The 14,532-nt window shown below is 40.0% G+C and overlaps 1 protein-coding gene across 1 annotated transcript in view; it reads left to right on the top strand.

The window, feature by feature from the left end:
* The window catches only part of Nek5 (NIMA related kinase 5), a 46,808-nt gene extending 33,439 nt beyond the window's left edge, over positions 1 to 13,369 (top strand). Inside the window, exons 17-21 of the mRNA XM_042685504.1 lie at positions 615 to 741; positions 2,540 to 2,671; positions 5,919 to 6,053; positions 8,575 to 8,683; positions 12,177 to 13,369. Coding sequence (XP_042541438.1) covers positions 615 to 741; positions 2,540 to 2,671; positions 5,919 to 6,053; positions 8,575 to 8,683; positions 12,177 to 12,381 — 708 coding nt within the window. The 3' untranslated portion in view covers positions 12,382 to 13,369. The remainder of the gene's footprint in view (positions 1 to 614; positions 742 to 2,539; positions 2,672 to 5,918; positions 6,054 to 8,574; positions 8,684 to 12,176) is intronic.
* The last annotated feature ends 1,163 nt before the right edge of the window (positions 13,370 to 14,532 follow it).

Here is a 14,532-nt window from a genome sequence, read left to right as displayed (position 1 = left end):
CTGCTTAGTTTTTTCACTTAAGGCTGGCACTCTTCCACTTGAGACACACTTCCAGCTTTTTACTGGTTAGAGATAAGAGTTTCTTAGATTTTCTTTTATTTTGGGGGGGGGTCCGGTCGTGGGGTCTGAACTCTGGGCCTGGGCGCTGTCCCTCAGCTCTTCAGCTCAAGGCTAGCAATCTACCACTTGAGCCACAGCTCCATTTCCGGCTTTTTCTGCTTATGTGGTGCTGAGGAATCGAACCCAGGGCCTCATGCATGCGAGGCAAGCGCTCTACCACTGAGCCACCTTCCCAGCCTCTATCTTGGATTTTTTTTACCTGGGCTCAAAGCCAGCCCAGGCAGGAAGATCCTTGAAATTCTTAGCTCCAATTAAGCCAAAAGCTAAACTGGAGCTGTGGCTCAAAGTACAGTGCCAGCCTTGAGTAAAAAAGCAAAGTGACAGTGAGGGGCCCTGAGTTCAATAGTAGCTTACACATAAACACACACAACTATGTACAATTCTGCTTAATAGTTATATATTTAATACTTAACATACATCTTAGTAATACTTAAAAAGAATTGTAGCCTCTTCCCAAGGTCTATTTCTCATGAAACACTGTGGAACTGCTTTAGGTAATGGTTGCACTAACTGACAATTTGACCTTCGAGGATGGCATGAAGTTGAAGGAATACAGACAGATGAAGGGGCAAGAAGAGTACACAGACAAAGCCTCTGAAGAGCTTTGTGGCCCAGAAACTGGTAGGTGTTCCTTGAAAGCTGTGGATGAGCAGGAGCCATTTCATTAGCTGTCTGTCTCAAATGTTCCTCTTGGCTCCTGGGTCTCTTCCTGCTTATCCTTGCTGCTCCTGCACACCAGGGCAGCTCCTCCTCTGAAATGCTCTGGATTCTTCCTCCTCCTTCTGCCCAGTATGGCTCACTCATGACTTTGTCATCCTTCAGCAGCATAGTAACAGAGATGGTGGGAGCTTGAATCCCAGCTGATGCTGTACTTTCTGATCATAGAATCATCTTCTATGTTACATACTTCCTCTTAGGAGTAGTAATAGCCACACTGGGTATTGTAAGGAAAATAATCTCACCATATGACAGGGGAGATATGATATAGAGGATACCAGCCATGTGCTATGGTTTAACAAATGGTATTCTCTTCATTTCCTCTATGCTTTCCCCATTTTATTGCCCTATTTTCTAGAGGGTTTCTCTTTATTCTCTACCTGGTTGCCATACTATTACTACTACAACTACTACTACTAATAAACAGCCAAACAATAATAATAGTCATAATAACTAATATTTATTATAATCACTAGTATTATAACAATTTTGTAATATAATAGTTATAACATAGTTAACTATTAATAGTAGCTATTATATAATTTCTGGAGTGTAAAGTCAATTCTACATGGTTTCACACTTAATGCTGACTAGCTGATCTCCCAGTGACCCACTTTTCCTACCCTAGCTTCCTTTCTTTCCTACAACATAATAGGGGTCATACAGCCTGCCAGAGCACCCATCTTACCCTATACCAAGTGTGAACCTGAATGTCTCAGTTTCCCTTCCTAGAGTACTTTTTGCCTCATATCTTTCTGGAGCATCATTACTCAAGTGACAAGGTATTTGATTGAGGCTCTCCCTTGAGCTGCATATTGTGAATGGTGGTTAGGGAACTCTTTTTGTAACCTGGACACTGCCCTCCTCCATACCAAAGAAGTGTCACAAGCAAAGGAAAGGAGGCATAAAATATGTCCAGAGAGCTGTGGCATGGTTCAGTGTCAGTGCAAATTCCTATACTGAAAAAACAAATACAAAAAATAAATAAAAGGGGCTGGGAAGGTGGCTCAAAGGTAGAGTGTTTGCCTTGCATGCATGAGCCCCTGGGTTCAATTCCTCAGCACCACATAAGCAGAAAAAGCCAGAAGTGGTGCTGTAGCTCAAGTGGTAGAGTTCTAGCCTTGAGCTGAAGAGCTGAGGGAAAGTGCCCAGGCCCAGAGTTCAGGCACATGACTGAAAAAATAAAAATAAAAATAAAAAATAAACAAAAACAAATTAAAAAAATCAAAAAGCAAAAACAGTGGGCACCAGTAAGCTGAGATCTGAGGATCATGGTTCAAAGTCAACCCAGGCAGGAAAGTCCTTGAGGTTCTTATCTTCAGTTAACCACCAAAAAATTGGAAGCAGAGTTTTGGCTTAAGGGGTTGAGCACCAGCCTTGAGTGAAAAAGCTAAGTTACAGCACCTACACCCTAGTTCTGGGCAAAAAAAATGAAAACAAGGGGGGGGGAGAGAGAGAGAGAATAGAATAGATTGTGTTCTGTGGAAAGCGATTGGGTTCTCCACATGATTCAATGAATGTGTCTATTCATGTCACTAATTATCTCTTTCACAGTCAGTTAAATTCATCAGTTACAACTTTTAACTACCATTTGTCAGCTTCCTAAGCTCTGATCTTAGACTGCCTTGGTACCTGAGCACTTTAGTTTGATGCAGCATAGTCACACCCTGGCTGCTTTGGAGCTAATAAGTGATTCTCTTAGACACAGAGTGCTGCCCGCAGGCTGCCACAGCTGCAACAAACAGGAGGCAGTGGGATGCCAGAGCACCCAAGACTCTGCTGCAAATGATGGCAGCAGCCGATGTCACCTCCGCCTGCCCCACCATGCCTGATGGTGAGTCTGCTCTGTTAATGCCAGTTGGCACTAAGGAAGACCAGAGGGCCCAAACAGTTGTGTTATCAGAGCTCACTGTGTTGGAATAAATTTCCTTTTAAGTTTAGTCTCTACTGATTTTGTTCTAAACACCTTGCAAAGGCATTTGTTTTCTCCTCCACCCACTGGAGACACTTGCCTGATAATTGTCCCAAAGAACTGACCACTCTTGCCAGGCAAAAGAAAAGGAAGAAAAATCCAGGATGCAACAAGCTGTTTGTTTGTTTATTTTTGCCAGTCATGGTGCCTGAACTCTGGGCCTGGGCGCTGTCCCTCAGCTCTTCAGCTCAAGGCTAGTGCTCTACCACTTGAGCCACAGCACCACTTCCAGCTTTTTCTGCTTATGTGGTGCTGAGGAATCAAACCCAGGGCTTTATGCATGCAAGGCAAACGCTCTACCACTGAGCCACCTTCCCAGCCCCACGACTTTTTTTTAAAGTGATGTGAAAGCTAGGCACTGGGTAGCTCACACTTGTAATCTAAACTACTCACAAGGTTGGGATCTGAAGATTGCAGTTAGAAGCCAGAGAGGAAAGTCCACTAAGACTCCTGATCTTCAGTTAACCAGCAAAAAGCTGGAACAGGATGGCAGAGCATTGAGCCAAATGAAAGAGGGAGGACTTAAATGCAAGCCCCAGTATCAACACAAAATAAAGAAAAAAATTAAAGTGAAGGTGAAGAAAGGCAACTGAATTGATATGTCCTCTAGTGTCAGCTTAATGATTTCCCTGAAATTTTTTGGAAAGTCGTATGTTTCACCAGTAAAGTTGGAATTAAAAGATTCGTTTTCCCAACATTTCAAGAATTAAGTGTAAAGATACATATACTTTCTAAGCCAATGTGCTATTTATCTATTTGCTTATTTATTTATTTAGAAGAAAAAGGCAACCCTTTTAACATTAGCTCTCCATATCCTTGACTTCAACCAACCACAGATGGAAATTTTGTTTTTTTTTGCGCCAGTCCTGGCACTTGAACTCAGGGCCTGAGTGTTGTTCTTGAGCTTCTTTGTCTCAAGGCTAGCTATCACTTAAGCAAGAACTCTGCTTACAGCTTTTGGGGGGGCAGTTTGTTGGAGATAAGAAGTCATATGGACTTTCCTGCACAGGCTGGCTTCAAACCTTGATCCTCAGATCTCAGCCTCCCAAGTAGCTAGGATTACAAATGTGAGCTACTGATGCCCAGCAGAAAATATTTTTTAAAAAAATTAGTAAAGGCCAGGCACTGGTGGCTTGAGCCTATAATTCCAACTTTTCAGGAGGGCAGTATTTGATGATTTGAGGTTCAAAGGTAGTCTGGGCAAGAAAGTCCATGAGACTTCCATCTCCAGTTAACTAGCAAACAGCCAGAAGCGGAGGTGTGACTAAAGTGGTAGAGCACCAGCTTTGAGTGGGAAAAGCTAAGAACCCAGGCGATGAGTTCAAGCCCCATTACTGGCAGGTATGCGTGTGTGCGCACAAACACACACACAGACACACACAAGGAAAAACAAAAGCTTCTGTTTATTCTATAAACAATTCACAATTCAGCCTACCAGCTATTTATATGGCAGTTACACTGTATTACAGACTAAGTGGATATGCTTGGGTTATATGCAAATATTACTCTACTATATGCAAGAGACTTGAGCACCCACAGATTTTTATATCCTTGGGGGTCCTGAAATCATTCCTCCTTAGATACAAGGTATGAATGTATATAATTGAAGTTAATAAGTGTATGTACGTGAGTTGGCTTATAAATCAATAAGGCAATTGAGGTGGATACCTAACTTAAAATAGAAGTTTTATCACAACAAAAAAGGCCTTTTTAAACAGAAATCTTCTTCAGAGCTAAAGAGACCAAGAATGCTTATTTTCCCTTATATGAGGAAGCTAGAATTAGCTTATAAACCTATAAGTATATATGTTAAGTGGTATGCAAGTGTATACACCTGTATTAACTGAAATATGGTAGTTTCAATGTAGAACTCAAATAGTGAAATTCCTTAGAAAGGCACAATAAAAATTCAACAAAATAAACAGGAAGGGGCTGGGGTCAAGGAGAGCTGGGTAGCCAGTGAAGAGGAGAAGAGAGGGAGAATGCAATCAAGAATTCAATGTATGTATTACAAACTTAAAAGAAGTGAAGGAAAGGGTGGGTCAGGGAAGGAAAGGTAAGAATGCCGAAAGGGGTGACACTGTTAAATGGCAACTCCTGTACAACTAAATAAAAAAAGTATTAAAAAACCCCATGAATTTTCTTCTCACCAGCTATATGACAATAAGACACTCCATTTTTGAACTTCATTTATATTTTTTAAAGCTTTCATTGTTACTAGAATTTGAACTCAGGGGCTCATGTGTACCAGGCAGGCTGTCTCCCACTTAAGCCATACTCCCAAGCACCCCCTCCCCTTTTTCTTGGCTTTGGTTATTTTTCAAATAGGTTCTTGAATTTTTGCCGGGGGTGGCTTAGACCTCAATTCTCCTATTATGTCTTTTGCATGGCTGGGATACCAGGTCCATTCCAGCATGCCCAGCTTATTTGTTGGAGTCTCTCTAACTTATCTCAAACTGTGATTCTCCCAATCTCTACCTCCCAAGTAACTGGGATTGCAGGCATCTCCCAACATACCTAGGATAATAAATTCTCTGTTACTTCAGTCAAATGAGATGTGGGATTACCTCTAAGGTTCTGATACACTATGATTTAATGAACACTCAAATGAAGAAGCATTTTTATTTATTTATTTGCCAGTCCTATGGCTTGAACTCAGGGTCTGGGCACGGTCTCTGAGCTTTCATTCAAGGCTAGCATTCTACTACTTGAGCCACAGATCCACTTCCAGCGTTTTTGGTAATTTATTGGAGATAAGAGTCTCACAGGGCTGGGAAGGTGGCTCAGTGGTAGAGCGCTTGCCTTGCATGCCTGAGGCCCTGGGTTCGATTCCTCAGTACCACATAACAAAAAGAAAAAGCCGGAAGTGGCGCTGTGGCTCAAGTGGTAGAGCGCTAGCCTTGAGCTGAAGAGCTGAGGGACAGTGCCCAGGCACAGAGTTCAGGCCCCACGACTGGACAAAAAAAAAAAAAAGTCTCACAGACTTTCTTGCTTGGTCTGGCTTCGAACTGCCATCCTCAGATCTCAGCCTCCTGAGTGGTTAGGATTACAGACATGAGCCACCAGCGCCCAGCCATTTTTATTTTTAATAACACAGTTTCCTCCTCAGATGGCCAAGTGATTGTGATGGAAGATGGTCCAGAAAACAGGAAGCAGTGGCAGCGTGAAGCACCAGGGACTTTGATGGCTGTTTTGGCAGCAGCACATCTGAGTAGCTCATTTCCTGCCAGCGAAGGAAAACCTGGTATAATACTTTATTTGTTTGCTAATTTCTAGCGCACGTTAATTACCCAGGAAAGAAATCCTGTACTCATTAGCAGTCACAATGGCATCTGGTGTCCAGTAGTCTGGATCTGCTTATTTTAGACAATCTGTATACATGGAACATGTGTAGTTTTATTGTCTCTGCTTCCCTCACTTTGTATAATGTTTTCAAGGTACATTCATGTTGTAACAAAGGTCAGAACTTCATTCCTCTTCTCTCTTGCTCTGAGTCAAAGCTGTTATATTGCCCAGGCTAAGTATTAAGATAACATTAAAAGTCTTCGGAGTTGCTGGGATTACAGGCACACATCACACCTGGCTTTCCTCTTTCTTCTCCTCCTCCTCTCACTTTCCTTCCTCTTTCTCCTTTTCCCTCTCCTTTTCTCCCCTCTCCCTCAGATGGCTTTGCACATTTCACTTAGCACTTCATAAGGGGATGGGCATTTGACTTGTTCCCATCTATGGGCTGCTGGAAATAATGCTGCTATGACTTTCTTTTTGGTCAGTCCTAGGGCTTGTACTCAGGGCTTGGGCACTGACCTTGAGCTATTGTGTAACTTGAGCCACAGCTCCACTTCTGGCTTTTTTTTTTTTTTTTTTTTTGCCAGTCCTGGGGCTTGAACTCAGGGCCTGGGCACTGTCCCTGAACTTCTTTTGCTCAAGGCTAGTGCTTTACCACTTGAGCCACAGCCCCCCTTCTGGCTTTTACTATGTATGCGGTACTGAAGAATCGAACCTAGGGCTTCATGCATGCTAGGAAAGCACTCTACCACTAAGCCGTATTCCCAGCCCACACTTCTGGCTTTTTGTGGTTAATTGGAGATAAGAGTCTCATGGACATTTCTGACCTGGCTGGCTTTGAACCACAGTCCTCAAATCTCAGCCTCCTGAGTAGCTTGGAATACAGGCGTGAGCCACCAGTGCTTGGCCCCTGCTATGACATTCTTGTACATGCCTTAGGTAGACTTACATTTTCAACTTTTGGGACCCATATCTAGTTTTTATTTTTTATTAATATTAAGCTCTTGATGAATTTTGTCAAAGCTTTGAAAATGTAATACTATAAGTCTAGAGATAACTGTTTGCCATTTCAGAAATTTTAATTTGCTTTGTTTAGACCTGTACCAAATGCTACTAACAAGTGACACAAATTTCCAAGGACAGTAGACTCATTTTCTTGAATGTAATCAACTGACACTGATTAAAAGAACTAGCAGCTTTGTAGATGATAATCTAGTATGGCTTAGCGCTTACCTGGATCAGTTCATTTTTTGATGTCAGTGGACTCAAATTATTCCACTATAGTCTATCTCCAATTTTGAGCAACGTTATGCTTCTGTTTTTCTCTAGATCATCGCTATGTTGCCTAGGCTCAAATTATCTTACCTCAACAACCAGAGTAGCTGGGACTATAAGCATACACCACACTATGCCTGGCTCAATAATATTTTTTTGAATAACAGATTTTTTTTATTGGTTTAAAATGTCTACTATATAACTTATTCCATCTTTGTTTAAATTTATTTATTCTGAAGTGATTTCTATTGATGCATAAATATAATTCCCTATATCTGTATTATTATTTTTTTGTTTGGTCTGGTCATGGGGCCTGAACTCTGGTCTCTCAGCTGTTCAGCTCAAGGCTAACACTCTACCACTTGAGCCACAGCACCACTTCCGGCTTATGTGGTGCTGAGGAATCGAACCCAGGGCCTCATGCATGCAAGGCAAGCGCTCTACCACTGAGCCACCTTCTCAGCCCATCTGTATTATTTTTGTAGGACTTTTATACTATAGTGATATAAATTTCTTCTGTAAGACATAATGCATAAAATGTAAACATTTACAGTTGCTATATATAAAGTTTTATAAGAATATGAATGTTATATATGAAGTATGTATTTATGTGTAAGCTAGCTATTGCTTTGGTGTGGGAGACTGAACCTAGAACCAAGCATATACTATGCAGTCACACTATCACTAAGCTGGGTTCTTTGTAGAATATTGGAAGGCAGCAATAAATAATGGTTAAGACTAGAAATTGTTCTCATATGTGATATGAAATCTGGCTCTGATTCCCTCAATCAGATAATCAAACTAACCAATTTTATCTCTTATTACCTCATGTATAAACTCATTTATGAATGTGTGTGTGTGTGTGTGTGCATTAGTACTGGGGCTTGAACTCAAGGCCTGGGCACTATCTCTGAGCTTTTCTGCTCAAGGCTAGTATTCTACTACACTTCTACCCACTTCTGGCTTTTTTGGTGGTTAACTAGAGATAAGACTCACAACTTTCCTGCATGGGCTGACTTTGAACAATGATCCTCCTATCTCATTAGCGGTGTAACTAGGATTACAGGCATGAGACACCAGTATTACTCTGTTTTGGTGATGACTAGAAGGTTGTGCAATTCATTAGAGGATTTTTGGTATATACTGCTTATCAGATGTCTATGCAGGGTGGCCTGACTCTCATTTTGTCATTTCCTTAACAATAGGAACTTTAAAACAATATCTTCCTAAAGAAGATGAAGAGGAGGTGGAAATGACATCTGGCATTGAAGTAGACAAGGAACAACTGGAAGCAGGATCTGATGGTAATGATACGTAAGTAACTCATTAGCAGATAACTTAAACAGAGCACTGCGCAACACTGAAAATGCTGTTATGGGATGGGAGGTGGTTGAGGCCTAGCTAGAGATTACATTTTCCTATCTGCATGGATTCATTCTGTGATCTCCATTCTTCTCCTGGCATTATTTTGTATATTTCCATTAGTAATATTTGTCTAATTACTATGGCTGTATCATCCCATTTGATATGTGGTAGAGCTACGGCCCACATTTTCTCCTGGACTCCATGTTTTCCTTCAAAATGGTCTCAGCTGTTACTTCCCTTAGTTCAACATAGATATCTTTACATTCTTCTATAGTGTCATGAGAGACTTGGGTGAGATATTAATAGCAATAATGTATTTGTTGATTAAATATGGCAATTGACATTTTTGTGATTATAAATTGTTAATATACTATCAATTTATCTACAACAATATGTCTGGGAACATGTATATACTGTGGAATGTCTAACCCAACCTAATTTATACATACACATGTATCCCTAATTACTATTTATTTGCGCTGAGAGACTTAAAAGACCTTTAGCAGGTATTTCTCTTGTCTAACTGCAGCTTTGTACCCTTTGATGGACATTTCCAATTTCCCTTTGCTGTCTCCCCATCCTTGGCAACCACCTATCCTATTATTCTCTACTTCTAAGATTTACATTGCTTTAGTTTCCACATATAGGGTGAGATCATGTGATTTCTTTTAGGCCTACTTGGCATAATGTCCTCTGGGTTCATCCATCACAAATGACAGACTTTTCTTCTGTTTACGTTGTGCTGGTACTGGGACTTGAACTCACAGACTGGGTGTTGTGCTTAAGGCTGGCACGGTACCACTTGAGCCACAGCTTTATTTCTGGCTTTTTGTGGTGAGTAATTAAAGCTAAGAGTTTCATGGGCTCTCCCAGGGTTGGCTTTTGAACCTCACTCTTCAGATCTCAGCCTCCTGAGTAGCTAGGATAACAGAGATGAGCCACCCATGTCTGGCTTTTTTTTCTTGTTTTACTTTATTTATGCCTAAATAATGATTATGCATTGATAGTTGTTATGATCATGCTTATGCCTCAGTGGCAGAGCACTTGCAGGCATGCAGAAAGTCCTGAGTTTTATCACCAGCACTGAAAAATAAAATTGTGTCCATTTATTTTACTCTTAAAATGTATTCATGTGTCTTGTAATTTTAGTTAGAGGTTTTGCTCTCCTGGAGAGTTAATTTTTGTTTTAGTTCCCTTTCTCTCCTTGCATGCCTCCTATACACCTAGTAAGTCTTTGTATCCTCCCTCCATTCATGGTGGCTGGAACCCCTGAAGAATAAGGGTGTCTAGAAAAGTCCCAGTAATGTGGATTGTCTGTTTTGGCTCAAATCTCTGGGAGAAAAATTCTTCCTAGGAAATTTATAACCATGGATTTGACTTCACTTAGGTTTGGAGATTGAATTGTAATACTTAGGTGGTATGAATACACTTACTTTGAGAAATTATCATTAAAATTTGCATTGAAAGAAAATAATACTCCTGGGATAGCTAGAAGAACTAATACGAAACACCCTGGAGTTATAAGCATTGGATTTTTTTTTTTCTGCTAACACTCTACTGAAAATGAGCTCACAATTGGAAATTTAAAAACTAGTTCTACCCAGTTCAGACCGCCTCAAAACAAAGCAAAACAGCTAGGCACTGGTGCTTCATGCTAGCTACTTGAGAGCCTGAGATCAGAGAATCAAGGTTCAAAGTCAGCTCAGGGGGAACAAATTTGAGACACTCTCATCTCCAATTAACCAGCAAAAATGCTGGAGTAGACATATGATTCAAGTAGCTGAGCACCAGCCATGAACAAGAAAGCTGAGCAACAGTGTGAGGTCCTGAGTTCAAGCTCCCATACTGAGAAAAATTTAAAAAAGGTAAAACAAAAAAAAAACTCCAGAGTCTACTATGAGAGATAGCAAATGCAGTAAATAATTGAATTAGGCCATTAAAAACTTCAGATAAGCTGGTCACAGGTGGCTCACACCTGTAATCCTAGCTACTCAGAAAGTTAAGATCTAAGGATCACTGTTTGAAGATGGTCCAGGCAGTAAAGTCGGTGAGACTCTGATCCCCAATTAATCACCAAAAAGCTGGCTGTGGATCAAGTGGTAGAGCACTAGCTTTGAGCTGAGAAAGCTCAAGGACAGTGTCCAAGGCCTGAGTTTAAGCTCAGTACTATCAAAAAACAAAGCAAAACAAACAAACAAAAACCTTCCAGATAATATAACCTAACTATGAAGACTATAGTATTCTTTATCTAAATTTACTTAATTCAAACAGTTAAAGGGCAAAGGGATATAGAACATTTACTTAGCTTTCTGTTTCACAGTAAACTTTTTGATGGAAAGTATAGACACTTAAAATATAAAAAGCATAATATATACACAAACCAAAAAGTCATTTGTCATTATGAAAGATTATACCTTAAATATAAATGCATGTGCTAGTGTTTTCTTTTTCCTTTCTGTGTGTGTGTGTGTGTGTGTGTGTGTGTGCGTGCGCGCGCCAGTATTGGGGTTTGAAGACCAGGGGGCTTCCCTGAGCTTTATTTTTTTGCTCAAGGTTGGCATATCACTACTTTAAAAGTAAGCTCCACGGCTGATTTTTTGGATGTTAACTGGAGGTAAGTCTTATGGACATCACTGCTCACACTGGCTTCAAATTGTGATCCTCAGATCTCAGCCTCCTCAGTAGCTGGGATTATCAATGTGAGCCCCTGGTGCCTGGGTTTCTCTTTGCTCTTATTGAGTGTAAATGGATAGTGATACTTAAAGGTTGAAACCTGAGTCCAACTAAACAGAGAAATGTTTTTCCCAACACTGGTTGATAAGTGTATAGAAAAGCCAGACTGTTAATAATTTATTACTTGAGTATGCAATTTTGGTGTATGTGCCAATATTGAGGGTTTGAACTCAGGACCTTGTACTGTCCACTGGCCTTTTCTGTTCACATCTGCTGCTTACCATTTGAACCACACTGCTACTTCTGGTTTTTGGGTGGTTTACTTCGAGATAAAAGTCTCACAGAGCCATGAGGCAGTGGCTCATGTCTGTAATCCTAGAGACTCAGAAGGTTGAGATCTGAGGATAGAGGTTCAAGCCCAGCCCAGGTAGAATATTCTGAGACACTTATCTCTAATTAAGCATCAAAAAGCCAGAAGCAGAGCTATGGCTCAAGTGGTAAGAGCACTAGGCTTGAGCACGGGAAGCTCAGGGATACTACTTTGGTCAGCGTGTATATATATACATACACACACAGACACAGACACAGACACACACCTCATGTACTTTCCTGCCAGAGCTGGTTTTGAGCTGTGATCTCAGATCTCAGACTCCTGAATAGCTAGGATTACAGGAACGAGCCACAAACACCTGGTAAAATGCAATGAAAAAGGAAACAAGTTTTCATATTAATGATTTCATAATGTAACACTGTTTTGCTGCTGTTTCAGAAATTTTGAAGAATCTGAAGATGAATTGAGAAATGAAGTAGTAGAATCCTTAGAAAATCTTGCTTCTTTCAAAGAAGAAAAGGAAGAGGCTTCCATTTTCTCTAAAGATGCTGAAAAGTCAGGAGAAAAAGAAGAATCAAATGACGCCTCAGAAGTGGTTAATAGTCCATCGATTGACCCAGTTTGTTTTATTGATGATAACTAAGAACTAACAATCAAAACATACAAGTGTGATTACTGGGATTTTTCTTCTCTTTTTTTAATGGTATTGGGTTCAGTGGACTTTTAGGCATTTTGTTTTGTTTCTTTGATTCTTTGCTTTTAAGACAGGGTCTCACTATGTTACTCAGGATAGACTAGAATTCACTATTAGCTTAGGCTGGCCTTGACTTGGGATCCTTCTATCTCTACCTCCAGAGAGTTGGGATTATAGGCATGCACACTGCACCCAGCTCCTACCTACCTTTTCTTATTAAGAATAAGAAGTACCTATTCCCTATAGTACCTGTTTAGGTACAAGTAAAAACAAATCATTTATATGTTAGTTTTTCAGTGATCATCTCTAGGACTTGATTTTTCTTTCAAGTCAGATAATAGAGCTCCCTTTAGAAGGATGGCTTTAGATTTTAGGGTAGGGAAAGAGATTAGCCCAGAAGCAGTGAGAGAGGACACATAAACCACAGAGACCAAAAGCACCTAGAAACTTACAATAACTTCTGCTGTAGAAGTAACAGAAGTAACTTTCCTGTTGCACTCATTGACAGATTTAGCACAGACACATTCTAATTTATTCATTCATATCAAAGTCCTGGAGACTAGGGTTTATTTAAATAATTAAACACCAACATTCTGAAAGCACTGATACTAACACTTGTCTTTATTTCATAATTTTTCCTATAAGATGATCTTGTAAAAATACCTTGGAAATTATTAAAAAATAAAGAGTGAAAGGACAGGGGAGGTAGCTAGGGATAGAATGTATGCTTAGCAAGCATAAGGCCTTCAGTCTAATCCAAAGCCACACCCCAAAGCATAAATAATTTTTAAGAAAGTCTACAAAATCTAACAACCAATACTTAGGCACCACAAACAAGATAAAGATATCCTTTCCTTTTTATGCATTTTCTTTCTTCTTTAAATATTAAAAAAAAAATTCTAGCCAGGTGCTAGAGGCTCATGCCTGTAATCCTAGCTACTCGGGAGGCTGAGCTCTGAGGATTGCTGCTCAAAGCCAGTCTGGTCAGAAAAGGCCTTATGACATTTATCTCTAATTAACCAGGAAAAAAGCTAGAAGTGCAGCGAAAAAGCCAAGCAGGTGCACAAGGCCCTGAATACAACCCCCAGTACCAGTACCCCATTCCCTCCACATTTCTCAGCATGTGGAACTATACTAGAAGAATTGGGAGACTGTAGGAAGAGATTATTGTACAAAGACCACATAACATGTACTTTACAGTTAAAGTGTAACTTTAACTACACAGGGAATGTGAACTTAGCAAAATCAATAGTCACCCAGATGTTCGCAGACAGTAATTGACATACTGTTTCCACATTTTTCATAGTACCAGTAATTCAGTAAACAAACTAAAATACAAGTAAGTACCACATTAAGAACACTGGAAATGAACATATATGCAAATAGTATCATATTTATGATCCATGAGTCAATTTTTTGGAAAAAAAATTAAAAAATGAACCTTTAATGTGTTTTAAGGAATCTTCTTTCACTATATCCTCTACTTGTTCATTTCAATTTCTTCCTCTTTAGTTACATAGTTTTCTTTGTGTAGATGTTGTAGGCTGAGTAGGCTATAGCATGGATCTGACCTCAAAGACTAGCCATAGAATAAGAAAGAGCAGTGGGCCCAGAGTCAAAACACCACTTCATAATCTGGATGCTGTCATTAAAGAACTCTGTAACACTGAAGGAGTCCACCCATAACTCAGGTATAAATCAGACTGATGAAGGGAGTGTCAATTCACTGAACAAGGATATCTGTAGAAAATGCTGAAAGCTGGTAAGATCTGCATACACATATAATCATTACTAAAGACAGGATATCAGAGGCATTTACTCTAATGTTTGGAATTTTCAAAGTTGTTTTACACACTCTCCATTTCAGTATTACCACTCTAAAATTCAATAAGGGTAGGCATTAACATCTCCAGCTCATGCGAAAAGATTCAAAAAGATTAAGGAGCAGCTTTAATTTCAATCAGATGTTTGTAAAGAATGAAGTGGATGCTGCTGACTCAGTCCAGTACTCATTTCTTTCTTTTTGAGATCCTAGGGTTTGAACTCAGGACCTTATACTTGCGTCAAGCCATCCAGTGCTCCTTTCAAAGGCTAGCTCAC

The sequence above is a fragment of the Dipodomys spectabilis genome, unplaced genomic scaffold, assembly GCF_019054845.1.
Source record: "Dipodomys spectabilis isolate Male_0828 unplaced genomic scaffold, ASM1905484v1 ptg000095l, whole genome shotgun sequence".
NCBI classification, from domain to species: domain Eukaryota; kingdom Metazoa; phylum Chordata; class Mammalia; order Rodentia; family Heteromyidae; genus Dipodomys; species Dipodomys spectabilis.
This window is presented reverse-complemented; position numbering and strand designations above follow the sequence as displayed.